This window comes from Papaver somniferum, chromosome 11 (assembly GCF_003573695.1).
Source record: "Papaver somniferum cultivar HN1 chromosome 11, ASM357369v1, whole genome shotgun sequence".
NCBI lineage: Eukaryota > Viridiplantae > Streptophyta > Magnoliopsida > Ranunculales > Papaveraceae > Papaver > Papaver somniferum.
The window spans coordinates 97,543,192-97,570,139 of NC_039368.1; the positions used below are offsets into that span (position 1 = coordinate 97,543,192).

Genomic DNA, 26,948 nt, shown 5'->3' on the forward strand with positions numbered 1-26,948 from the left:
CCGACTTTCTTCACCAAGAATATCTTGCAAATCATCCAACTTTACATTATCACCTTCTACCGCCAAGTCTTCCAAGTTCTGTGGATCCAACCATTCATCATTTTCATCATGCTCATCAAGAAAAATAGGATCACGAAATATCCCTGATATATCGGCCGATACGGCTAATATCGGACGATATTATCGTCAAGATATCGTATCGCCGATACAATGCTTATCCTACCGCTCCAAGGCCGATATCCGAAATATCCCCGATATATCGGCCGATACGGCCGATATTGACTACACTGGTCTCGCCTATAATTTGCCTTGCATTTATTAAATGATGAGGATAATACAGTGGCACTGCTTGGGTTTTTGGCCAAATTGAGGGGTGAAACTCATTGAGCATTAGCATTAATCTTTAAATTAATAACAAACTGAAAATGAGAAGTGATTTAAAATTACAGATTTATCTGTTGATTAATTTTAGAGAACAAAATTAATTGACAAATAAAGAACCTACAAGTAGTTACTAAAAATAAAACATCATCTGCACTAAACTCAAGTGCTCTCAAGTAATGTACCGTCTTTAGTACAGGATATAGTTGGTTTCTATTCCAAACATATTCAGATTCTACGTCCACAGGCAGAAGAAATCATCCTATCTATCTTTTGCACACAACACCCGTTCCATCAATTCCACTGCCACAAGTTAGACTAGCGTACTCTGAAGAAAACTCGCTGTCAGTAGAATCAGTGCCTGTGAATCTAGCAACAGCACAATCTTTTGCAAAGACATTTGAAGTGATGAATTTTCTGTCTCCACCCATGACAGGCATTGATTCACCCATCTTCACTTTACTCACGTAGTTCTTTGCGTAAGTCTGTCCCAAGACACCATTCACATCTTCACTCAGTGAGTAAAACTTGAAAGACAAATCAAGATGAGCATAGCAATCTTCACTCGTTATAGCGTAGTTGTGAATGCTGGATTCTTCTTCGGTGATTGGTACTACATTAGCTGTTATTCTAAAGTTTCCTTCGACTTCAACAACGATTCTGTTAGTTACACTTGACCTACTAATGGTGATACTTGGATCAACTTCAGACTGCCACTTAGCACCTTCAATTTCAGGCAAGTAAATGGGCTGTCCGTCGAAAGAAAGCGCTACACGGTCGACTGATTGGTCCCAAGTGGCTGTCTTTCTAGCACCAACATAGATTTGGTGGTCATCGAAGAGGATACCGATAGCTTGGACCCAGGTGAAGTCTCTTTTCATGTTTTGATTTCTTTTACCGATGAAATGACCATTGATGTGGAGATTAGAGTCTGAGAGAAGGCAAAAGTCGCGGTTCTGTTTACCATGGAAGTAGAAGGTAATGCCATCATTACCAACAAATCGTGGATCCTGACAAACAGCTCCTGGTCGATCACAACCTGTGAGCAACACAATAAAAATAATCACTTGATTAGCCTATGTAGAAGATTATTAGCTAACAATAAATATACTGAATTAATTAACTTACTACACTCTGGTTTGCAAGTAACACAGTCGACCACACATGCATTAGGACAAGCTGCAGGGCAAGTATGCTCAACATTGTAGCAGAAACTGTAGTTGGGGTTCCTACACCTTGGTCTCTTTGATGATTCACCAGATGGGGTACCTGGAGGTTTAGGAGTTGGATCGGTAGGTGGTGCAGGGGTTACTGGAGTTGGAGGTGGGTAGGTAGGTGCGGCCTCTATCATTACAGATATCATCATTAAGATCATAAAAGACGCATTAAGGAGATTCACCATAGCTCGAGCCATAATGTTACTTCCTCTCTTCACTAACCCTCTATATGCAAGAGTTACCTACAAACGGAAACAGAGAAAAACTGATGAATCGAGCTTCTAGGTGCAAACCACTATTTATAACCATCTAATACTTTCGTGTATGTACCGAATCCAATGCATTATAGCTAGCTACAATCTAGGATCCTGCCTTCTAGATTTTCTAATTCACATGGGCTAGCTATTACAGATAAATAATTTAAATCTAAAGTCCACCCTTTATGTCAGTACTCTCTCATTTCATATTTAGGGGAAACGAATAAGGTATTAGTATATGTTTCCCTCTCAAGAAACAAAAGATTATCATAAATGAATCATTTAGGTCGAACATGAAAGAAATAAGTATTCTATGCCGCTTTACTTGGTTAACAATGTGATCAAGTTGGCAACCCTTTCTTCTTGTTTGAGTAATCTATCTTTGCTGTACTTCGGGTAATGAGCAAACATTAATAAGAGAAGGTCAGAGGGCTGAACAAACACTGGATTGGCACACCAGCCATTTACAGACGCTGAACAAACACTGTAATGCGTTTTCGTCGGCTATCCTCCCGGATCAGCCACTAGAGTTGTTCGCTGCCCACGGGCCCAATTATTTTACTAGTCGTCTTGAGAGTTCTCCATGTATTGCTCTTGCAAATTGAATTAAAACTTAAAAATTAGTACTATTACCCGATGTAATCTTGGAAACTTAAAAGAAAGAAAAAAATGGTAATCTTGAAGACATCATCTTTTCCAGGTTTACAAAGTTCGAGAGACAAAAGCAGAATCCACCCATCTCCCATAACAATTCTCCAAGGAACACTAGGAAACTGGCGGACAGACACCTATAGGGCATCATTCTACCATTCCTCGAGAGAACGCAGGACAGAAATTGACTTCCCTCGACGCCAAACATAATGACATCAAACATTAAACACACTTTAAAATGGATTTACACTCACCAACATAACTACTGCTACTGTTCCCGATATTAAATGTTTTTCTAGATACAGGTAACAGTATGACTTTCCTAAGGCTAAAAGCCTAGATATATCCGATTCCAAGATTCCTCACTCTAAAAGCCTAGGGGTGTAACGGTAACTATCGGAAAGGATATTGTCAATTTTGTATACGCATAATGTATCCGATAAGAATATGGGGATATCCCGCATCCAATAATCTTGGTACGTATTTTCAAATTGGCATTCGTATCCCTTCCGTTAAGGTCATGGATATCAGGAAGTAACCGAAATATACCTAATTTTCTCATTGGTTTTTAATCTATTATTTTTTATTATAAAATATCACCAAATCAATTTTGATGAGTTTGTCATTCCTTCATTTCATTTCAATCAAAATCATTAACACGTGTTAAATATAAGATAAATCTTAATTCTATATAATGTAATAGTTTTCAGATATCGGAAAATTATCGATATAAACAATTTCGTATCCATATCCCATAAGAAAAAAATATGATAATCGATATTCGAAATTTCGGATGATATCACAAATCCTCGGACAGATGTCGGGTACTTGCCTATCCTAGACTTAATATTGTCCCTGGTAGTTATTTAACTGTAACTAGTAGGTAGACCTGGTCCCGTGTTGCCGATGGTTTAAGACTCTAAAGCGACGCCAAGAATTGTGGCCCATAAAAGAAAAGTAAAACAGAAATAGGAAAAGAAAAAGCAAAAGGCTCATCAAAAAAAAAACATGGAAGATAACTGAAAGAGAAGGAAAAATAAAAAACATTTTCGAGCTTACATGAAACGTTTAACCCGAGAACAACTAGATCTAGGTGGTTTCAAGTTGATCTCCTATTTCTGCGTGGCGTTTTTCTTCTTAAAAACAAGCTAAAAAAATCATCTAGAGCAAAAAAAACTCATTGTGTTTTTTTTTGGAGTGTCCTCCACCACCATATAATATTTCTATGCCACCACTGTCGGGTATCATTATAATCTTTAATACCGGAATACATTCCTAGCGTATTATATTTATAGCACCAGCATTAGCAATTCCGACTAACTCCTTAGAGGAGCATCATTGACAGTTTGTTGTTTTTGAGAATAAATCTCACCTTCCTCCGGTACCAGATAAGTTTGACCAGCAAACCTCTTTCAAATCGATAACCTACATCATCATAAGCATCTGCACCTGCAGATGAATGACTACTAATTGGGGATATATCAACCACTTCATTAGTGATCTCTTTAGTCATGTTTGTTGGCAGCAATTTACGCAATAAGGATGATACCTCAGTATTTGCGTGGACTTTTATTGCTAAATTAACGACGTTAATGGTACTTGAAGAACTATTACCCTAGGTATAGAATTTATATTTGTCCCGGTGTCACCAAGAATGGAGCATGAGCTATCCGTAGAATCTTCGGCAAGAACCTTATTTGATTTTCAATCAAAACTTTAGTTACATGTATAGGATCGTTGGCTTCCACCACCACTCTGCCACAAACAAAAATAATCTTTAGATCACCGTCCTTGACATCGTTATTTACTTCCTTGCTGGATATTCAAAATGGTGCAAGTTTACACATATCTTTCCTTGCGAAGAATATCTTCATTTGTTTGATATTTCTTGCATTCGTGAAGGCTATGTCCAGTGATAGAAAAATTAGAATAGTAAGATGGAATACGCCGATAATACCATGAAAGAAAATCCTTACCTTTTGATAAGTACTTCATATGGAATGGGTGAGAAAGATAAGTCTAGACAAGGACTCTCGCATAGTGCCCAAATATGTGTTTGCTCGTAATTTCATTGATACGAACAGGTACGCCAACAACTCGGGAAATCTCGAACAGGGTCTTTGTTCTCCGGTATCCTAGGTTTAAGCTAGTACACATACACACCCGAGCATGGGTTTGACTTTGCTTCATAGGATTGAAAATTTGAAATCGTTTTCCTTCTGAAAGAGATAAAAAAAACTCCATATTGAAGAACACATGAACCAGCTACCCACATCTTATTAAAATCTTCTACAGACGCGAACTTAAAACAAAAATATCCTCTCCAATAGGGGAAAAACCACCGTGATGCAACTGGCCATGAAATCCCAAGGATTTGAATCCAGCCTCAAGCTTATAAATGTCATTCTAGAGCATTTCTCTGTTGAACCCACCAAGCGTTGGTACGTCAAGTTTGGTTGTCATATATTAGTTCCAAAACTCAAAGCTGCTTGATTTGGTTACTAGAGTCAACTTCGTTAGGTAAGACTAGGAACATATAAATATTAAGACTTGGTCTTGTTACTCATAAAGAGCCTGAAGACATATCAGCATCAACGAACACATCATCCTTCAGTTCGAAGTTAGTAATAACAAACTTGAATTGTTCGATTTCTATCTTTGTTCTTTCAAGTCAGTAATCATTGAAAACATAACATACAAAGTAAAATTTGTTTATTTGTCTCTATTAGTGACTTGATCATCATAATGCAATAAATGGTGGATCTTGTATTCTTACAAACTCATCCCTTGACACACTGCCTAACGTGTCTGTGGAAATCCAATTGGTTGATAGATGTGAGTAATCTAACTAGGTGAAGTTTCTTGCGTTGTCTTTATTTAAAGTCTTATCTGGGATCAAAAAGCTTTTTAGTAGTACCTTTGGTGGGAAAATAAATCGTATTTTATTTTAGATTTTTATTATTGAGTTGATTGATAAATGGTATAGTTATCCTTGATATCAAACTTGATTATTCTATGGTCTTTCTTTTTTGATATAATGCTAGTCAATTTTGTTTAAGGATTGTGAAAAGGATAGGGTACCAAGTACACCATCAACTTTTTCGTTAGGCATATTGTATTTACAAAACCTAATACAATTTCAAGCATACAACCTTAATGATCCTTGACTATATGTATATGGAGTTTATATCTCTATTTATTCTTAATCAGTATATATAGACAAAGGAGTCCGTGAACCTAATTGTTAATAAGAGCACTTGGGTGATCCATAAAATCAGTAACCAAGATGAATCTAATCGTATCCAAATGATCCAACCAGAATTCTTCCAAGTAATTAATAAACTTGTTATCTATATTTTAAAATGCGAATTATATAAGAAAAAAGTCTCATAATCGATCACAATTAGATGGACATATCTATTAAGATTGAATATGTATTACTTGCGTAAATCTTAATATAAAGATAAATAATATAATACGTAAATGAAAAAACACAAGACACCAGAAGTTTTGTTAACGATGAAACCACAACTACAGAAAAACCCTGGGACCTCGTCCAGATTTGAATACCAAACTGTATTAAGCCGCTACAGACCCTAGCCTACTATCAGACTTCAGACTGGAATGAAGTTGAAATCAAATCCATCCTCCAAGCGATTCAGTTAAAGTCGCGCTCCGTACGTCTCTTGAACCTTGTAAGGCTCTATGCAATTGATTCCCTTAGCAGGCGTCCTTTACAGCCTAAGAGTTTCTTCAACCTAAGTGAATACTTTTGATACCAATCTGCCTCTAACAGACAAACCTATTTGATGTCCCTTTAGATCAAAGATCAAGTCATGGGTATCTGTTTGTAATAGACAAAACTAGCAAACCTCACAATATGGAACACTTTACACTCACTTATATGAGAAGCCTGAATATTTTACCACCTCTCAAGAACAATCTTTAACTTATCAATTAAGAATAGTTTTTAGATATCTATCTTGAGGAATCAAAAAGTCTGAGACGAATAAAACTTTGCAATTTCTATCTATCTTTGAAAAAGCGGGGGTCTAACAACACCATAATTCAATTAGCAATCTGTACGGACTAACTCCGAAATACTTTGCTAGAGACTCAACTAGACAGTCAGACTCAATCTAGATTAAAGTATCTCAAGGAGTTAATATCTCTCACTTGTTTTGACTTACTCAAGCTAAAACAATAGCGAGTCTTTAATCAAACACAAGGAATAACTTGGACGGTGCCAAAGACCAATGTCCAAGGATCAATCAATATCAATCAAAAACCAAAGGTTGGATTTCCGATTGATGATCTTAATGCGCAACCTGTATTATTTCAATTATATAAAATATAATGCGGAAAAGAAATAACACAGACACCAGAAGTTTTGTTAACGAATAAACCGCAAATGCAGAAAAACTCCGGGACCTAGTCTAGATTGAATACACACTGTATTAAGCCTCTACAGACATTAGCCTACTACAAGCTAACTTCGGACTGGACTATAGTTGAACCCCAATCAGTATCCCACCGATCTAAGGTACGGTTGTACTCCCTACGCCTCTGATCCCAGCAGGATACTACATACTTGATTCCCTTAGCTGATCTCACCCACTACTAAGAGTTGCTATGACCCAAAATCGCAGGCTTTGACAATAAACAAATCTATCTCACACAGAAAAGTCTATCAAAGGATAAATTTGTCTCCCACAGAACAACCCTAGTTTTTGTTCCGTCTTATGATATGAAATCAAGGTGAACAGGAACCAATTGATAATCCGGTCTTATATTCCCGAAGAACAACCTAGATTAATCAATCACCTCTCTACAATCCTTTTTGACTACACAGACGGTTTGTCGAGGAATCACAAACAGTGAGACGAACATGTTAGTAACTTCTTTATCTTTCCTATCGGAGAACTCTCACGATCTCAAGCCAATCAAAGATTGTACTCGTACGATAGAAGATGCAAGATCAGATCACACAACTATGATAAAAGTAGTATCGGTCTGGCTTCACAATCCCAATGAAGTCTTTTAGTCGTTAACCTGGTTTTAGAGAAGAAAACCAAAGGTTAAAGGAGAATCGAATCTAGCGAGCGCACTAGTATCACACAGACGTGTGGGGATTAGTTTTTCCCAATGATAGATGTATCCTTTATATAGTCTTCAAATCATGGTTTTACCTTAGTTACAAAGCAATCCATATTCACCGTTAGATGAAAATCTGATCTAGATTCAAGCTAATATTTCTCAACCGTTAGATCGAAAACTTATCTTGTAACACACACTTGAGGCATACGTTTACTGGGTTCGTGAAAACCATGCCCAAATGTGTACGTCTATGTTGGTTCAACATAGTAGCCCAAAAGGTTAACCATATGAGAATTTCATATTAACCTTGTTCTTCTTCACCATAACTTGTTCAAATGACTTCAAGATGAACTAGTTAGAGAGTTTTTCAATTGCTATGAGATCTTATGTAACTACACAAGACACAATTGAAACAAAGATGATCCGATTCGATGAATCGGCTCATGAACTTTAGCCACGGTTTACATAAAGCATTCCTTAGTAATTTAAGTTTCATGTTCAGAGCACATCTTTAGATCATAACCACTTAAGTACACGAACAAGTTCGCGGACTTAAGATAACCGACAAAGTTTTCCAAAACTTGGCAGAAATTCTCGGTAAGAGAACTTCCGCCAGTTCGTGGACTTAGCACACAAACGAGTTATAGGAAATCCCAGCAGAAATTCTCGGTATGAGAACCTCTCGACAGTTCGCGGAATGCGTCTGCAAACTGGTTCGCGGACTTGGCAAAGACAATTCCTCCGGTTTCTCTCGATCATCAAAGTTCAAAAACTTCGGATTAAGGAATATGACTTATGCACATATATGTTACCACACAATGCTTATATGCATCATTGATTATATAGACCTAAACTCTCATTCCAACCATTGAAACATTCTTAGAGGATGTTATTCAGTTGTTATTCACAGACCTTTCTCGTCAGAGCAATTTCCAAAGTAATTGAAACTTTTCATGACTTTCGTCACTAGGTGAAGATAAACTCGATCAAAGCAAAACGCTTTACCAACACACGATTTAGAGAAAAAGATAAGTAGAGTATACTCAGCTCGAAATGTCAAATGTGTATGATCCAGTCTATATAGCATACGACTTTTGTCTCATAATAAGTAGGAGATAGAATAGACAGACTTTTGAGCGATAGATAAGTTCAAGTCTCCACATATCTTTTTGTTGATGAAGTTCCATGGTTCCTTGAGTAGATCTTCGTCGTTGTATGATGAATTTCCATGAATTCCTTGAGCTCAACTACAATTTTCTATCCTAGTCCGAGACTTATCTATAATAGACTAGAAATCAAGACTCATAGTTTGATCACTAATATTGACAGACATGCTTGATATAGAAACGCATGCGAGGTTGACCGAGCTATGCTCTAACAATCTTTCCTGAAAGAGATTACGAGAACCTCGATAACAGAAAAGCAAGATCAGGATACACGAAATATCAAGGTAATGATAGTCGGAACGCTTCACAAATTCCCAAAGCAAAGTCTTTCAGTCGTAGACCTAATTATTTTTCTCACAGGAAACCTAGGTCAATAGAGGACGACTCTAGCAATCAACTAGTACAAAAGTTTCATGGATTGGATTTTCTAGTTGAAAGAGCATCTCTATTTATAGGTTTTCAAGACTGAGGGTTGCTTAGAAATTAAGTTAAGAAAACTTGAGAATCAAGCAAACACTTTCTTTGTTTAAATGAAACTCGAACTAGGGGTTTCAAGTAAGCATGTGAGAAATTGTCTTGAAAATAAAATAGAAGAATATATATTATAGTACTGTTACAGAATCGTGTATAATGACTGTTCTGTTTTGGAAAATATGCCTTTCAAACTATAAGAAAATTGATGTTCAGTTAAACACCTAACAATTTAATCATGATGCACATGCATAAGTGTACACGAGACTCAAATCGACTTATAAAGAAAAAGCGCAGGTGCACTTAATCATGATTCACATGCACATGTTCAGTTAAACACCTAACAATTTAAGGATTTCCCAAATTTTGCAGGGGCATACGATCTCTTCATCACAAACACTATCTTCCCGAAGAGAAATTCACATTTAATCACTTGTAAAAGATGTCTATACGAGATCAAATCGACTTTATCCTAGCTAGGAAGGATGACAGGCTAGAATGCTTTGATTGCAAGGTTTTAATAGAAAGTGACGACGTCGTTTCCCAACATAAACTATTAGTTGCGGACTTCTATATCAAGACTCTCTCCAGCGGAAGAGAACTACTAACCCACCAAGAATTAAGTGGTGAAACCTTAAGGAAGATGCAGCGCGAACCTTCAAAGAAAAAGCGCTCTCGGAAGGTGTACTCTGCGAGGAAGGTGAACCTAACCAGATGTGGAAAGAAACTGCAAGCCGGATTCGACAGCTAGCAGTGGAAGTGTTGGGACAAGCAAGAGGAAGCGGTAAGCGGGACCCGAAAGAATCCTGGTGGTGGTCATAGGAAGTGCATCAAGAAATCAGACAGAAGAAAGATTGCTTCCGAAAACTTCAAGCACTTGATAGCGATGAAAACCACCGGAATTACAAGTTTCCCAAAATTCGGGCAAAGCGAGCTGTAAGTGTGGCAAAAGATCGAGCTTATGAGGATTTATACCGGAATCTAGTCACTAGAGAAGGTGAACAAGATATTTAAAGGATCGCACGGCTACGTGATCGGAAGACCCGTGACCTTGTCCAGGTCAAATGTATTAAGGCCTCAGACAACCGCGTACTGGTGGAGGACGTGGAAATTAAAGCTCGTTGGAAGGATTACTTCACAAACCTTTTAAATGGAGAAAGCGATATCCCATCCAACACTCGCGAGGGCGTTTCCGAACGTGTGGAGTCATTTGAGGACGTCACGGTCTGTAGCATTCACGAGAGTGAAGTAAAGGAGGCCTTGAAAGGAACCAAAAGAGGAAGGGCCTTGGGTCCGAATGCCATACCGAGTGAGGTGTGGAAATGCCTGGGAGACGATGGGGTAACTTGGCTGACCAAGTAATTCAATAACATCTTTCGGTCAAACCGAATGCCGGACGAGTGGCGTCGAAGCGTGATCGTCCCAATCTTTAAAAACAAAGGCGACATTCAGAAATACTCTAACTACAGGAGAATCAAACCGATGAGCCATACACTCAAGCTGTGGGAACGCGTCATCGATCGGTGGTTACGCAGACAAACAATCGTCTCACCAAACCAATTTGGTTTTATGCCGGGAAGATCGACCACGAAGGAGATTTTCCTGGTTAGACAACTTATGGAAAGATACAGGGAACAAGAGATGGACCTGTACATGGTATTTATTGATCTGGAGAAGGCCTACGATAAAATACCGCGTGAAGTAATGTGGTGGGCTCTTGAACAGAAAAAGGTATCACCGAAGTACATAAACTTAATCAAGGATATGTAGGGGGGCACAGTTACTGGTGTCGGTACGAGCGGCGGAATCTCAGCCGATTTCTCGATTAAGATAGGGCTTCACCAGGGATCAGCCTTAAGCCCATACATTTTCATTTTAGTGCTAGATCAAGTTAAGAGAGAAATTCAGGGTGGGATCCCCTGGTGCATGCTCTTTGCAGATGATGTGGCGTTTATCGGCAACTCAAAAGAAGATGTAGAGGAAAAACTGGAATTGTGGCGTCAGACTCTAGAATCGAAAGGCTTCAAACTTAGTAGAACAAAAACCGAGTATCTGAAGTGTGATCTCAGAGATTCCGGGAGAGTTGAAGAGGACATTCTGCTGGATGGACAACCTATACCAAGGAAAGAATCGTTTCACTACCTATGATCGATACTCCAAAGTAATGGGGGCATCGAGGAGGATATTCGCTATCGAACCCAATCGGGCTGGGGGAAATGGCGTCTGGCTTCTGGCGTCCTTTGTGACCGCAAAGTGCCGCTAAAGCTTAAAGGTAAGTTTTACAAATCCGTGATCTGGCCTACCATGTTATACGGTGAGGAATATTGGGCGATAAACAACCGGGACACTTTGAGACTGAAGAGTACCGAGATGCAGATGTTGAGATGGGCATACGTACATACGAGGCATGAACGTATCAGGAATGAGTACGTACGTAAGAAGCTTATGGTAGGACCAATTAAATAGATGCTCTCACAACATCGGCTGCGCTATGTTTGGGCATCTCCAGCGAAGACCACCTGATGCTCCAGTGCGAGTAGGTCGCATCAGGCGCGCCGAAGGAATGATAAAACGAAGAGGCCGACCAAAGCTAACTTGGAAGGAGTGCGTGAAGAACGACTTGAGCAATCGAAATATTTCACCAGAGCAGGCATTGGACAGACAAACATGGAGAGCGTCAATACGCGTGGAAGAGGTGGGTTTCATGTATGTGGACTAACAACCCTCCCCTCTATTTCCTATAAAGTTATTTACAACCCAATCAGCGAACACGTAAAGGCAACCCTGCAGCTTGTGAAGGGGGGGAGTCCCACCGTAGCGCTGCAGTTGGCAGGATTGTGAAGGGGCAATGCCCTGTAGCTTCTGCAACTGGGACATGATGTAAGTATATCCGCATTAATGGTCGAGAATTCGTAATCCCATTAACACGGTGATTACTGTCCATCTGGTCCAAAATCAAAAACAATCGCGACGCGGGTAGGGTCAAGTACCTTTGCTTGCCATAGTGCAAGTTGTGCGATGCTCGGACAGGCCGACGTAAAACCTATGTTCGACTCTTAGGAGATATTTTCTAGTCGACCCGGTACTTTCTACTGGAAAAGACTTTGGGTTTGGATTTGGCACATGCATAAGTGTTTTTAGTGATCAACAATGTCTTAGAAGTGTTTAAGAGAGTCATAATATTTATAGAATAAGTCTCTACTAGGACTGTTGGTGAAATGGTGGATCTACCGTAAGGCTAAAGTTCACGAGTCATGGAGCTACGGTTCGTGAACTGAGTTCGCCAACCCTACACGGCTCGAGAACTCAGATGGCTGCGGTTCGTGACTGGGTTCTCCAACTGCTAGCCTATTCTACCAACATTAAAAATTTAGTTCACCACGCTTTGTGAACTTTCCCCAACTGAACTTACGGTTTGCGAACTGGGTTATGAAACTTTCCCTATATTTCTGAAGCTCAGATATCTATAGCTTGCGAACTGGTTCACCAACCTACCCTGAGTAGAAATATCAGAAGTTCTGAGTTTCTGTCTTATGATGTTTGAAACATTGCCAAATTTGTATTAGTGATTTTCAATTGATCCAAAAATTAATTCTCGAACAATATTTTTTGAAGTAATATTGTTAAGGACCTTTGAATATCTATGTTTGAATCATATTTCGAGATTTTTAACGAGACAAGATTGACTCAAAATTTGTTCTTTGTAAATATACTAGAAGTCATACGACATAGTCTCAAAAGATAGATTGGTAAGATAGTGAGTAATAGAATAGTTCAGTCTTCACATACCTGATAAAATAAGTTCTCCAAATGTCTTCGTTGATCTTCAGTTTTCGTAGGTGATGTCTGATACGAAACTTCCAAATTCTAACCTAGTCCAGGACTTGACTTAGTAGACTAGTAATCAAGATATAGTTTTGATCAACTAATGTTAACAACAAGCTTGAGATGGCAAAACTTGTGGGGAATCAACCGAGAATTTCTCTAACAATATTCCCCTTTGTTAATTTTGGTGACAAAACTATTCAATACACATGGAGTCAAAATAAATAAACTTTTCGTCTCACAATCCACTATGCTCGATTTCCTTGGTTCTTCAACAAATGGCTTGAATTCTTCGCACTTCAAGTTCTTCTATGGTTATGCATGTGTTCGTTCAGTACCTTTGTTGTTGAAGATTTGTAACAATGACAACTTATGAGAATACTCAAAAAGAGCTTTGTTCGAACTACAAGATCACTCTAATTAGTGGTTATTATATGGAAATATTATATCGATACCTTCTTCAAAGTTCAGTTGCACCGCACTTTTGAAGCAATATTATACGGTAATATGTTCTTCTCTTTAATTCTACTTACATATTTTGCAAAATAGGTAAAACCTACAGATAATATTCCACTCCGCTTACATAATGCTTCGAAAAGCCATATGTTGTAGTAAGACTAGAATTTCACCGGTGCCGTAACGGCACGGCCTCGATAATAAGTTCAAAAAATTATGTCAACTTTAACCCTTGTCATTTTTGTGTTGGCTCTATATAAACTAACAATTCTCTAATTGTCTCAAAGAAACCAGCGAGCGAAACATGTAGTGGGACCAAATGAAAACCTTTACTATCCCAATCGTAGATTCATTACCCCACCACGGGTTGTTTTTCTTGGGAAAAATTATGGTCAGCTTGTATAATTTATTTTTTTTGTTTTTGAACCAGCTTATTTTCATATTAAAAAAATTCAATCACAACTTCCATAATAATGTTATTTGTATCTTAACAACATAAATAAACATTTGTCCATTACCATATTGAACGTGCACCACCACCATTAGAACAACCCATTACCACTATCTTTTCCACCACCATCATTGTTGTCACAGGCTCCATGCACCACCACCCCCGAACACCACCCCCGTCATCCTTAATTCCAATTGATATGATTATTAAAAAATTTAATAAAAATATACAATAAAATATTTTCCCATTACCACAGTGAACCTGCACTACCACCGCCAGAACCACCCATTAGCACTACCTTCTCCACCACCACTATTATCGTCACCAGCTCCATGCACCACCACCCACAAACACCACCCCGATCATCTCTAATATCTATTGATATGATTATTAAAAAATTTATTATCAATTTAATATATTTTTAGAAAATGTAATGGTTGGAAAGAGAATCTTTTAAGTCATCATGTTTCTTTATTAACAAAATCATTATTTATTTAACGAAAGTATATTTATTAGAATAATATACTAAGACGTTTATAGTGAGAGATTAATAAAATATTTATTATAATAAATAATGATATAATAATAATGTAAGCAACCACAACTATAGATTTAGTTTTCCCAAGAATGTATTTGGACCATTCTTTATCTTGCCTATGTTGTCCAAACTATGCTTTATAAGCTTGATATTACTTAATTCCCCCCCCCCCCCTTTTTGTCAACGAAATTGGCAAAGGCGAAAATAAGGATCATAATGAATTAAACAAAAGAGTGTCAATACTAGAGAACATATACCAGCTTTTAGTTAGACGATTTCACCAATAAAACTCGGCGTTTTCATCAAGGAGATATATAGTTACAAACATCTCCTGTAAACCCACATCCGCTCTACCCACAAATATATTACATTTAAGCACAATTTCAAAAGAACTCTATTGCATTTGATGTCATCCCCGAAAAAACAACATGAGCGACTTTTACGCTAGAGATCCCCAATAGTTAAGGATCGGTCTTGCTAGAGATCCCCAACAAGGATCGGTCCTATTAGAGATCCCCAAAGCATGGGGATCAGTCCTGATATAGATACCCAATAGGAACTGGAACACCAAACCATTGATTTATTTCAACTACGAAACAAGTTCGTAAGTCTACTTCCTTAAACTCATGCAATCAAACATAGTTTTCTAGGCATGAAATCAATCCTAAGTTCATTAGACAATCTAGTAACAAATTACAAAGATCATGTCTATGTCGCAGTTACCAAATTCAAAAGATAAGCGTTATACTTCGCCATTCATTATACCTAAGTTGTAAAACAACTTGTATATTCTTTCTTGACACTTTTCTCATAATAATAAGATGATTATTTAATACTAGAGTTTCATGTATATAACTTATGATGTTATGTTTTCAATCTAAACGACTTGAAAATAATGATAGAAATGGAAAAAAGTCAAGTTTTGTATTACTAACCTCAAGTAGAAGGATGATGTCTTCGTTGTTGACACGTCATCGGATTCTTCAATTCTTCAGTTCTAGAGTTCCTAGTCTAACTTAACAAAGTTAACTCTAGTAATTTAATCAAGCGACTTTGATTTTGTTACTAAAATATGACAACCAACCTTGACATACCAATGCATGGTAGGTTCAACCGAGCAATGCTCTAACAGGTCAATTAATGTAGCCTACTAGACTTTGAATATTACTCCTAGCATATTAGTGAGTCTAACATGTTTATGAGTATTAAGTTTGGCATGCTTCGTAGGGACTCATTTCTTTTAGTGGATGAGACATACAAATTTTATGCTTAGACAAGGAAGTGATGCTTAATATACCATAGAAGTAGAGAATCAAATGGAATTTTGTATTAGTAGTACTGGCATTCTACAATGTCAGCTGAGATAGCAATAATATTTTTATATTCTCATTGGATTGTGGACATAGGTTTAAAGACCTTGTTAGATCTAACAGAGACCGGCATATATATATACGAGATTTGATATGTCAAGTATTGATGGAAATTCATAAAAGTATTAATTAGAATAAAACTCGATGTCAATAATAGTTGTAAAATGTTTATTCTCGATACTTGGTTTGAGTAGTAAGTAGAGAGACTAAAGTATATAACCTAGGTAGCAGGACTTATGTGATAAGAGATAGGTGATCCTAAGCAAAATGGCCAAGTTAAGGTCTAGGTAGTAACACCTATTTATAAATCAGGTAGCAAAATCCAATCAGAAGTAGGTGGAAAGGCTTAACTAAAATTATGCAGGGAGACTTATTTAAAATTTAGTAACAGGACCTAGTTTTAAATATTTTTCAGACCTATTTTAAATTAGGTAGCAACACCAACTTAAAATAGGTGACTATACTTGTTAAAATTAATAGGTAACAATGCCTAATATGGCAGAGGTGCTGATTAAGAGGTAGCTAAGGGACCTGCCAAGATGGCAGAGGGACCGGCCAAAAGAGATGGCAGAGAGACAACCAAAAGAGGTGACAGAGAGACAAAATTATAATTAGGTGGAGAGGGACCGACCAATATATTAAAATATACTCAATATATATCAAATTGGTCTCAATTTATAAAACGAAAACAACATAATATAGAACAGAAATCATAGTTTTTCATAGAATACTTATTGTTCGGATGCACTACATATCTTTTTTTTAGAGTTTTCCGAATCACTACATCAACTTTTTCTATTTTAACCATCAATATGTTCTGCCTATTTTTTCTGAAAAGACAACTAAATCTGCCACATAAATAGTAGCTAGTCAGTGATCAACAGTTACATATACGTCAATCGAAAGATGTATCAAAGTTCACGTAATATCAGTGAAAGTTAGGCCAAAATGCGAATTAAACTACTTTCAGAGAACTTTAGATAGATATGTGGATTAAACTATGTTGATCGTGATTCTGAATTTACAATGTAGATATAATCTAAATCAAATGAATCGAGTTGAAATATAAAACACAAAACATACTACCCATCTGAAATTATTTAGGATGCCATGATCGAGAGAATAAAGTTCTGAGCAAGCATTTCCAACTTGAGTACCGGTTTGATTAATGTGGATTGAAATGAACTCTCTCAATTTCGACGATTATTAAGCAAAGACCAAAAAAAAAGATAATTATAAGAAAGATATGCATTTAGGGATTTAGTTTTTCTTTCTCATTCACTTTGTCTCTCAGGATTCTAGAAGAATGGGTAGTATTGGCATTTAGGAATATTCTTTGTAAAGTCTCACATGTATAGGACAAAGGATTAAGTATTTTAGTCCAAAATTATAATAACCACCGATCAAACCGTCTATAGTTGATGGAAAAGTGTTACTGTCCTAGTCAGGAAGCGAATGATGGAGCATTACTGAATTCAGTGGCCTAGCCGATGAAGCTATAATATCCGATGATGTAGCGCCATGATGGCTGAGACAAGAAACGCTACTTGACATGTGAAAATACTATGCGATAGTGTTGCATATCCTTGATTAAAGGTTAGCCCATCTAAAGGAAGGAATTAGAGATGCAATGCAAGTCATGGAATGAATTAGGCATTGGCCCAAGCATTATCCAAGGATATGCATATGCATTTGTTTTTTTATTGCATGGATCTGAGCCAAGCAGCATACCAAGGCATGAACAACATGATTTTTCTCGGATGATGGCATCACAATGAGCTAAGTGCATGTACAAGATAATTGTGGCGCCATGATGGTTGTACATTGGCTTTGTCAAGACAAGTATAGCACCATCATGGTTGTTCATGGTTTCAGACGGTTATAAAGTAGTCTTATAGATGTGTTTGAAAAAGCCTAACCACCAAGAACAGATGTGGCATCAATTGGCTTGACAACAGAAAAGATGGAAGTTGAAAAGCATATTGGGGTTAGGGAAACTACCTATGGACATGTTTCTGTTCATAGGGTGTGCAAACGTTTGCACAATATTTTTCCTGATCCTAGGATGTATAAATAGTCTAGAGATCAATAAGTTTAGGGTTCTTCGATTAGATAAGAACCACTGAATTGTGGAGAGAGTTAGGCATTCACCAAAGAGGGTAAATGGCATGTTTAGTCCATGAAAAAAGACTCCCGTTGTGTTTGGGGGCATAAAGAGTTCAATTGCTGATTTTATGAGTTTTTTTAAGTAAATTGATGCACGGCAAACCTCTTATGCTTATGGGGGCATAAAGAGTTAAAGAGCAAAGAGCAAAAAAGAAAGACTTTCGTTGCGTAAAGCCTTAATAGTGAAGAAATATGCATGCTTTAATGCAAGTAGGCAAAGGCTGAGTACTTGTGGGTGAAGTTGATTCATTGAACCACAAAGTATTTTCGGTCATGTCCCAAGGAGAATGAAAGCTGTAAATTGGGTGTGCGACAATTGGTATCAGAGCTGTGTTTGGGGACGCAGTTCTCGATTTTCTCTCTTTTACTGAAGTTGTTGTCTTTTTTTTGTCAAATTTACTGGTGAATTTTTTAGGTTTCGTTAGTATTGAGACTAGAAGAAGTTGATCTTGTGTAGAAAAATCAATTGTAAGAACTTATTGAAGCTTGAGGTAGCAATATGCTATGAAAGTTTATGACAAAGGTGCCAAAATTCATGCACAAGATGTTAGACGAACATGCGAGAATCATTGGAAACTGGGTTATCAAGTGATTGCATGATAAAACTCAATAGTTTGTTGATTTCTATGCTGCAAATCAGGTGTTGAAGTCCATTTTTCTCACAAGTATGTGAAGATTACGCATTTGGAATTGCAAGCCTTCGTAGTGTTATCAGTACTATGTACATTATACATGCTAATCGGAGTTTTGAAAAAATTCATGAATTCAAAGATTTTATTGGCCTTTGCGGTGGAAAAGAATATGGAGAACATGTATATGCGATAGAATTGAAGGTGTCTTATCGTAGCATGTTTGATGGAAGATTTATATAAACTTTCTCCAATGCATGTGCCTTGGTGGTAATGAAAAGTATGGGTGTGAACCATCATTTTCGTGGAAATGTGATGCCATGAAATAAGAATTGTATGACCAATTCATATCTAACATAAGGCTGGTGCAAAGGCTGAAGAAAGAAACATAAGTTAGGGAAATACCGATAAGATACAGTCTTGCGTTTGCAAAAAATCTTCGTTAATGCTAGATGAGCACAAGAAATGTGCTTTCCCCTGGTTTATAAGAGTGATATAGATATACTTGGAAAAGGGTATTCAAATACCCGCATTCGATCATAACCACGAGCAGATGTTCTTGTTAACTACAAATCAACATTGCTACTAAGCTGATTTTGAAGAAGGGGAAATACAAGAGAAGCCACATGTGCATCGACAGTAAAATGAGTTCTAAGTTTGAAGAATAATGCGACATTCTTGCTTCGTAGAACAGGTGCTTTATTTGCAAGGATTGTGTCCTTACTTACAATTATCCAGATTAAGGGATTTGTCCGCAAAAGTCATTGAGTGATGCTCATAATCACCAAGTTAGTCCGATCCAATTTTGGAAAGGTGCATAAGTTTGTGTCAAAATTCGGGTGTTAACTTGCCTGACAGATATGCAACAGTATCATGCGCCAAACAGGATTTGGGTATGGCCAAGATGCATAATGCGTTTATAGATGCAATTTAAAACAAATTGTGGATGCATGGAAAAAGGAAGGACAAAGGAGTGGTGATGCATAAAAATATCATGAGGTCATTCTTGAATAAATCTTCATGAAAGCTAAAGCAACAGGAAAGCCTCAGTTTGAAGGAGTATTCAACTAAGTGTAAATTATATTGTGCTTCGTTATGGGAGTTGCATAAGAACGTTGATAGTTATAAGAACTCATGCATGTGGAAATATTATTTGCAACACTGGGGACAGTATGTGCTGTCTCGCTTCCTTGTTTGTTGCTTAAATGCTAAGGTGAAGTCAGAATTCCAAGAATTGTTAGGTCTTATAAGTGTGCAATCAGTTGGTGCAAGTATTTGCTTAAGTTTGAGTATACTTTCAGTTTGGGTCGAATAGACTTTGGTGTTGAGAATTGTCTCTCTGTATAAGGTAGTGGTTAATGAGGGTATTTCAGACGAGAGTTCTTGTACCTTTCGTTCAAAGTAAATCCAGTTCACGTGGGGAAGATGCTATATAGCATATTAATCCAAAATATGCAATTAGAAGACGCTGACAGTGAAATAACCAAGTAGGGGTTGGTGGCATAGACGAGTTTGATATTCAGAGTTATGTGGAAATAAGACAGCATATTGGCGGCGACGGCATGTAGTAACACAACAAGAATGTAGAAGTAATCCCATCAAGTAAGATAAGGTAAGATTGACTCACGACTTGAAAGAACATGTTGTTTTTCCAATACATTAAAGTGTAGTGGTTTGAAACAAAGGTGAGGCATGTTGGTTTCAAAGGCGCGTGAAGAGGATACCTTGTCCAAGTAACAGTGGATGTCCCAGGTAATCCTCAGTCATGACTATAAAAAAAGTCATTCATTTCAATCATAGTGTTGCGAAAATGAAATCAAAGAACAACAAGGTTTTGGTTCTTTGGCATACATACGATGCAAATCCAAGAGGGAGAAGTTTGCAATATGATTTGAAGGCTAAATCTAGTGTAATTCCTGTTATTGCCGAGTGCAGCAAAGGATACAAGAGTAGTTTAAAATCATAGCTTGCTTAACTTAAGGCATGGCATGTTATGGCGCAGGCGCAACATGATTGAAGAAAAATGACGAGTCTTGCATAAGTCTTGTTAGCTTGTGCGGTACAACTAACATGGAAATCATCAATGTGATCAGTGGAAAAAATCATTACTTGTATATACTTAGGGGCAAGTGATTCAAATGAAATTTAAACCTAATTCAGGAAATTGGCAAGAAGAGTTTCAGTTTTCATTTGGGTATTGATTTGCGATTGGAGTCGGAGCGTAGGACAACATGACAACAATAACACAAATTAGTAGGATAATTGACAAGGAACTAATAAGCTACGTGATGGACATGGTAATAGGCATAAATTTTTGGCAAGGGCAAAGGCCAAACAAGTTTGATGATTTATGAGATATGATCGGAAGTGCATGGCCAAAAAACAAGTATAACGAATATATTTGGTTGCGTTCAATAAGGACGCTGAACAAAATGGGTGGGGGAGGTTTTTTACTGTCCTAGTCAGTGAAGGGCAATGATGGTGCGTTACTGAAGTCAGCGGCGCATCCGATGAAGCTACAATATCCGGCGATGTAGCGCCATGACGGCTGACACAAGAAGGGATACACATGTACAATACTATGCGATAGTGTTGCACATCCTTGATTCATAGTTAGCCCATCTCAAAGAAGGAATTAGGGATGCAATGCAAGTTACGGGGTAACTTAGGCATTGGCCCAAGGATTGGACAATGCATATGCAACAATGATGTTGCCAAATGCGACATTGTTATCTATTGCTCAGCAAAAATAATGCAAATGATGCACTTAATGTATGGAGCTAAGCTAAGCAGCAGATCAAGGCATGCACGACGTGGCTTTTCCCGGATGATAGCATCAAAATGAGCTCAGTACTTGGCCAGGATAATTGTAGCGCCATGCTGGTTGTGCATTGGCTTTAGCCAAGACAAGTATAACACCATCATGGTCGTGCATTGGCAGGTTGTCAATTACAAGTTGTATGCGCATAACACGCATGCCAGTGCAAGGACTTGGTTTGAGACGGTTATAAAGCTATAACCTTCTTTATAACCGAGTTTGGCAAAGCTTACCACCACGAACAAATATGGCATCAATTGGCTTGAAAACACAAAATATGGCAGTTGAAAAGCATATTGGCGGTTAGGGAAGCTACCTATGGACATGTGGCTGTTCATAGGCTGTGCAAACGTTTGAATAGCCACATGTCCACACAATTTTGGCATGATCTTGGGATGTATAAATATTTTAGATATGAAAAAGTTTAGGTTGTTTGATTGCAGAAGAACCATTCAATTATAGAGAGAGTTATGCATTCACAAAAAGGGTGAATGACCTGTTTATACCATGCGATGGCGAGTTTTGTAATCTTTCTTTGATGCAACAAAATAAGTATGTTGCATTATATTTTTGTGTTTATTAAGTTGATGACTCTGTGGGTTTGTGTAAGTACATTGATGCATGGCAAACCTTTTATGTTTATGGGGGCATAAAGAGTTAGAGAGAAAAGAACAAAGACTTGCGTTGCGCAAAGCCTAAAGAGTGAAGGCATATACATGCTTTGATGCAAGCATGCAATGATGAGTATTTGAGAATAAAGTTGGTTCATTGAACCACATAGTATTGTCTGTCATGTCCCAAAGAAAATAAAAACCGTGAATTTGGCGTGTGAAACAAGATACCGCACATATCCCTTAAAATGGATTAATCAGTAATCCTAGTTTTCTAACGTCTGAGGGATGTTCAAACTGCAAACCACTCCTTGTCTACACATAAAGTTGTATAGGAACTCATCAAATCGAACCCGACCAAACGCAACACAACCATGATTTATTTAACGGTAACCAACCGTTAAAGGTTTGGTGTACGGTTCCAGAATCACATTACCTTTGAATACAAAAACCGAAACAACAGCCCAATGGGCAGCGCTATCTACGTCTTATCTTATACTATAATAAAGAAAAGGGGGAATTTTGATGAAGCCTTCCTTTTGGTAAAATTTCTTTTCTAATTACCAATATAACCTCCACATATAAAATCTGAAAATGAAAATGACAAAGTACGGCAGTTTGTAATAAAAGAGTGGACAGGGTGAATCGGTCATTGGCGCATTCATCATGTTAGGAGACGCTAGGTTCGAATCCCGCTGAGAAAATTTTTGTCGACATCATCTTCCTGTTACTTACCTCTCCGTATTTTTCTCTCCGCTAAAAACCTCTTCCCTCTTCTTTCTCGGTTTCATTCTTCTCGATTGAAACCTCTTCTTTGTTCTTGATTTTTATCATCTTCATCAATTCCCCACACTAATATGAAATGATTGAATTAATTCTAGATTGTTTCATATTTTTATCATCTTCTCACAACAACAAATACCCCAGAAGTTCAAATCAAAACCTAGAATCCAAAGTTCTGAGAGAGTTTGATAAATGGGGTGAACTGATTGAATTAAATTTACAGTCAATTTGAAAATCTCAATTTGGGGTTAAGGCTTTCCGTTTCAGTTAGGGTTTCCGAAGATTTTCTTTCCACTTCAAAGGGCCTGACGATGCTCATTGTCTTCTGCTAAATCGGTTAGTGCCATTTCTCTTCGTTAACATACTATCAATTCAATTTAGTAAATTGGTTTCAATTTCTCTTAATTAACATGCAAGCAGTTCAAATTTGATTCTCTAATCAAATTAAGTAGTTTGAAGCTTTCATTATTGTATGAATTTAACATGATTGTGTTACTTCCTCATAAACAGTTTGTGAGCTTCAATTGTTTGTAAAAATGTCAAACCACCTTCTTATTTGGTTTCAATAGGTTGAAAACGAATTTGGGCTTCTTTGTTAACATTGAAACGTGACTGAGAAAGTGGTAAATGTATCAAAGACCAATTTTCTCTCTACGGGTTTGTTAATATGTCTAATTTACTTTTTCTTAGGAGTTATAGTATGTTATTAACCTAAATTCTACATAAGATATATGTCTAATTTACCTTTTTTTTTTAAAGTGAATATAGATTGATTAATTATTATAAGGTAAACTATATAACAAGTTTAGCCTGAATGTTTATCTCAATGTTCTTATCGCTTCTAGGCTAGCAAGAAATTTGGGTCTAAATGTTCGATTACATAGGGGCGAGTCAAAATGTTTGTAATTTGCTGGACTGTCTATTTGTAATTCTACATCTTAGTCAAGTAGATTTTGCATCGCATAGCTATGGACTATTTATAAACTATTGCGAAATAAATTTTATTACGTTGGCAATAGTCGCAATTGAATAAATGGAATGCTTACAGAGCAGTTTTGCATTAAAGACCCAAAAGGCCGATGTGTAGCTTCCATGTCTTTTACCGATATATAACCATCCTGATGCGGATACCTAGCCACAAGATTCAATTGAAAACGTTGCATGATGATGCTCTGAATTTTTCTCAACTCATAGGACAGTTTGTTGAGAGAATGTAATCAACAAATTAATGTCTTTTTAACAATCTCCCTATAAAAGTTGATTCAAATTCTGACCACTTTATGCATATTTTGTTTAAATCAGATATTTCAGCTAACTGCCACTTTCTTAGCTTACCGATTGTATCAATATATTCTTCTTTCTTACACAAGTTCAACTAATGGATGCAGTTATCCAAACAAAATACAGAGATAAAATGACCATAAGAAGTGAGCAATTTGCTTTTCTAAGTTAGATATGTAAGGATCATCAAGCTCGTCAACGCTATTAGACTAGTAAAGAGACGATTTGCAGCTTTTTACTCGATTAATTAATATAGATTTTAATTAATAAAAGTTAAACTAACAATAATTTAGATTCAAAACTAGTATCACTAGATAGGTCTCGAAAAGTTATGCGCGATGGACTATTCGAACGTGTCATTCGGATACCGGACGAAGAAGATATCATCAGATAAAGATGAAGGGGAAAAATAGTAATTTTGTTTTAGACCGACCCGGGCTGACCATATCCATGTTGGGCGCCGTAGTAAAACCATTTGGTTTTATCCGAAACGTGTCAAGGAGAAACTCATTTCCTCTTTCTCTTTCTTCTTCTTTTTTCTCCGTTCTTCTTCTCCCTGTTCTTTCTCTTTCTCTTTTATGTCGATCTCAATTCAAAGGATTGAGTTTAGTTTTTGTTGGTCGTTCATAGTAAACTTATTAACTTGATGAATCGAAGATGAAGTGATAGTTTTGGAGAGTTGATTTGGTTTTGGAAGAGAAAGAAAAGATGAACCGAATTAGGGTTCTTGAGTCGATTTGGGGAGATTATGTGGATTTGAGTAAGATTATGTGGATTTGTGAGTTGTTAATAGATGTTGAAGGATGGGGTGGTCATTAATTTGGTGATATGAAGTAGTTCCGAGGATGAATCAAGAGTTAGGGTTTCTCAGAGATTGAATTAGGGATTCGTTTTAGTGATGATTAAGATGAAATTCAAGGATGGGTTTTGAAGAACGTGATGTGAAGAAAGAGGTTATGGTTTTAATTTGAAGTTTTAGATTCAAACAAAAACAGTAATTGAGAATTGGGGAATTAAGGAATTCAGCTGAAGTTACTCTTTATTAACAACGATCGAATCAAAAGATGAACTAGTGGATTGTGGATCTCGAGGTAGGCGTGGCTTATCATCTAATCAGTTTCAGTAACCAGAAGGAAAGGAGCGTGCGAAGATATCCGTTTTCATAGATTAGTGCACTACCGAATATAGTGTTGTCGTGTATCAGTATTATAAGTGTTCTTTATTTATTCTGTAAAACAACACATTTATATAACATGAGAGACTTTCAAACATACTGTATCAGAGAGTTTGGGTTTGTTTGTTAGCACTTGATGTGAAGATGGTTCTTAAGATTGATAATATGGATTTGATGCTTCAATTAGGTTGTAATTCGATAGCTAAGCAAGTTTAGGAGTTGGGGCGTCACAAAATATATGAACTTAGTCAGACCTCCGAGTCCCGAGCATCATTTTATGGGAATACTGCAGATGGGCCACGCTAGATTATGCTACTTAATTAGTTCCTTAACCTTAGTTTAATAAATTAATATTCAATTCCTAATTTCACGTAATTTTGCATATGAACGTTTGGTTCAATTGTCAAAAAAATTATACGATAGGTTTGTTATAGAAATATAAGCATGCCGAAGAATTTCAGGACATGAAAACATGAGTGAGTACCAGCTAGACCTTGATTAAATTCCAAGGCTTAAGTTTCAAATTTTTATCGTTTTGATAATTTTAATTTACTTTTAAGTTTCAGTTGAAGCAAGAAACGATGGTAATGGAGGGTAAAAAGAGATCTTCAGTTACACAATCGTCGTATTTCACAAAAGGCTAAATAATTGAGTGAAACGGAAAGAGAAGAGATTCTTAAAAAACGACGTGATGCTTATTATTTGCGGACAATACGAGATAGACATGCGAATAAAGATGGGAAGGAAACATCAACTTGTTCTGGTGAGTAAGGCATGAAGCTTATTTGTATTCAGATGGTTTTCTATTTTCTGTTATTAGGCCCATTCTACAAATCCATTCCTTATTACCCCACTTATACATACTTATTGCAGACATCTGCTTAAAGGTTTGTTGTGGAGATGCCCTAGAATGCTCTCTTTTGAAGCATCAATTACTTATCATTTCTTATCAGTCATGACAAACTTTACACATCTTAAAATCGTGCACTTCCCCAGCTTCTAGGGTCACAATTGGAGAACGATTTTAATTGATGGACTAGGTTAGCTAACCTGAGAGCTGGCGATCTGACTAATGGTCCCTGTCTCTTTCAAAATACAGGCTTTATATTGGAGTGTCGATAAGTTAATGTCATATGCTGTCCTTCCCTCCAACCAGTTACTTTGTATGAACTGAACTAAACCAGATCAACCTTTTGTTGTTCTACACATCCCCACCTCTGTATGTAATTTGCCACACATTTCTAACACAAGTTTATGCCAACTTGATTTACTTTTTCTTTAAAAATGATGATTTTCTTATCATTTCTTATTATCTTTTCTTATGGAGTTTCAATTTTCTTTTTTTAATAAAAGATTTGCATTTTAGGCCCAGTTTGAATTTTCTTTTCAATTTCTTCAACTGATTTATATCATAAATCATAGCATTTTAACCCAAAGATCATTGTTTTATTATTTTGTCCCACATTTGGGTGTAAATGGGATGTAACTCCTGGCCCTTCAGTTTTGTTCTCATTTGGTTTGAATCATTTGTTGGTTCCGAATCCGATGATGAAGGAATCATTTAAGGTCATGTTTCTCCACAAAATTCAATTCATCCTAAGCATGT

General features: G+C 37.0%; 1 protein-coding gene and 1 long non-coding RNA gene across 2 annotated transcripts; one reads left to right on the forward strand and one right to left on the reverse strand.

Moving 5' to 3' along the window:
• Positions 1 to 466: 466 nt before the first annotated feature.
• On the reverse strand, positions 467 to 1,856 carry LOC113320095. The gene is made up of 2 exons (XM_026568028.1): positions 1,510 to 1,856; positions 467 to 1,420 (listed from the first exon to the last, which is right to left on the reverse strand). Exons 1-2 carry the CDS (start codon positions 1,793 to 1,795, stop codon positions 648 to 650), a joined length of 1,059 nt encoding a protein of 352 aa, XP_026423813.1. The 5' UTR covers positions 1,796 to 1,856; the 3' UTR covers positions 467 to 647.
• A 20,932-nt stretch (positions 1,857 to 22,788) lies between these two features.
• Positions 22,789 to 26,713, forward strand: LOC113321760. Its single transcript, XR_003346871.1, has 2 exons — positions 22,789 to 23,223; positions 25,909 to 26,713. It is a non-coding gene; the product is annotated as an uncharacterized LOC113321760 (long non-coding RNA).
• The last annotated feature ends 235 nt before the right edge of the window (positions 26,714 to 26,948 follow it).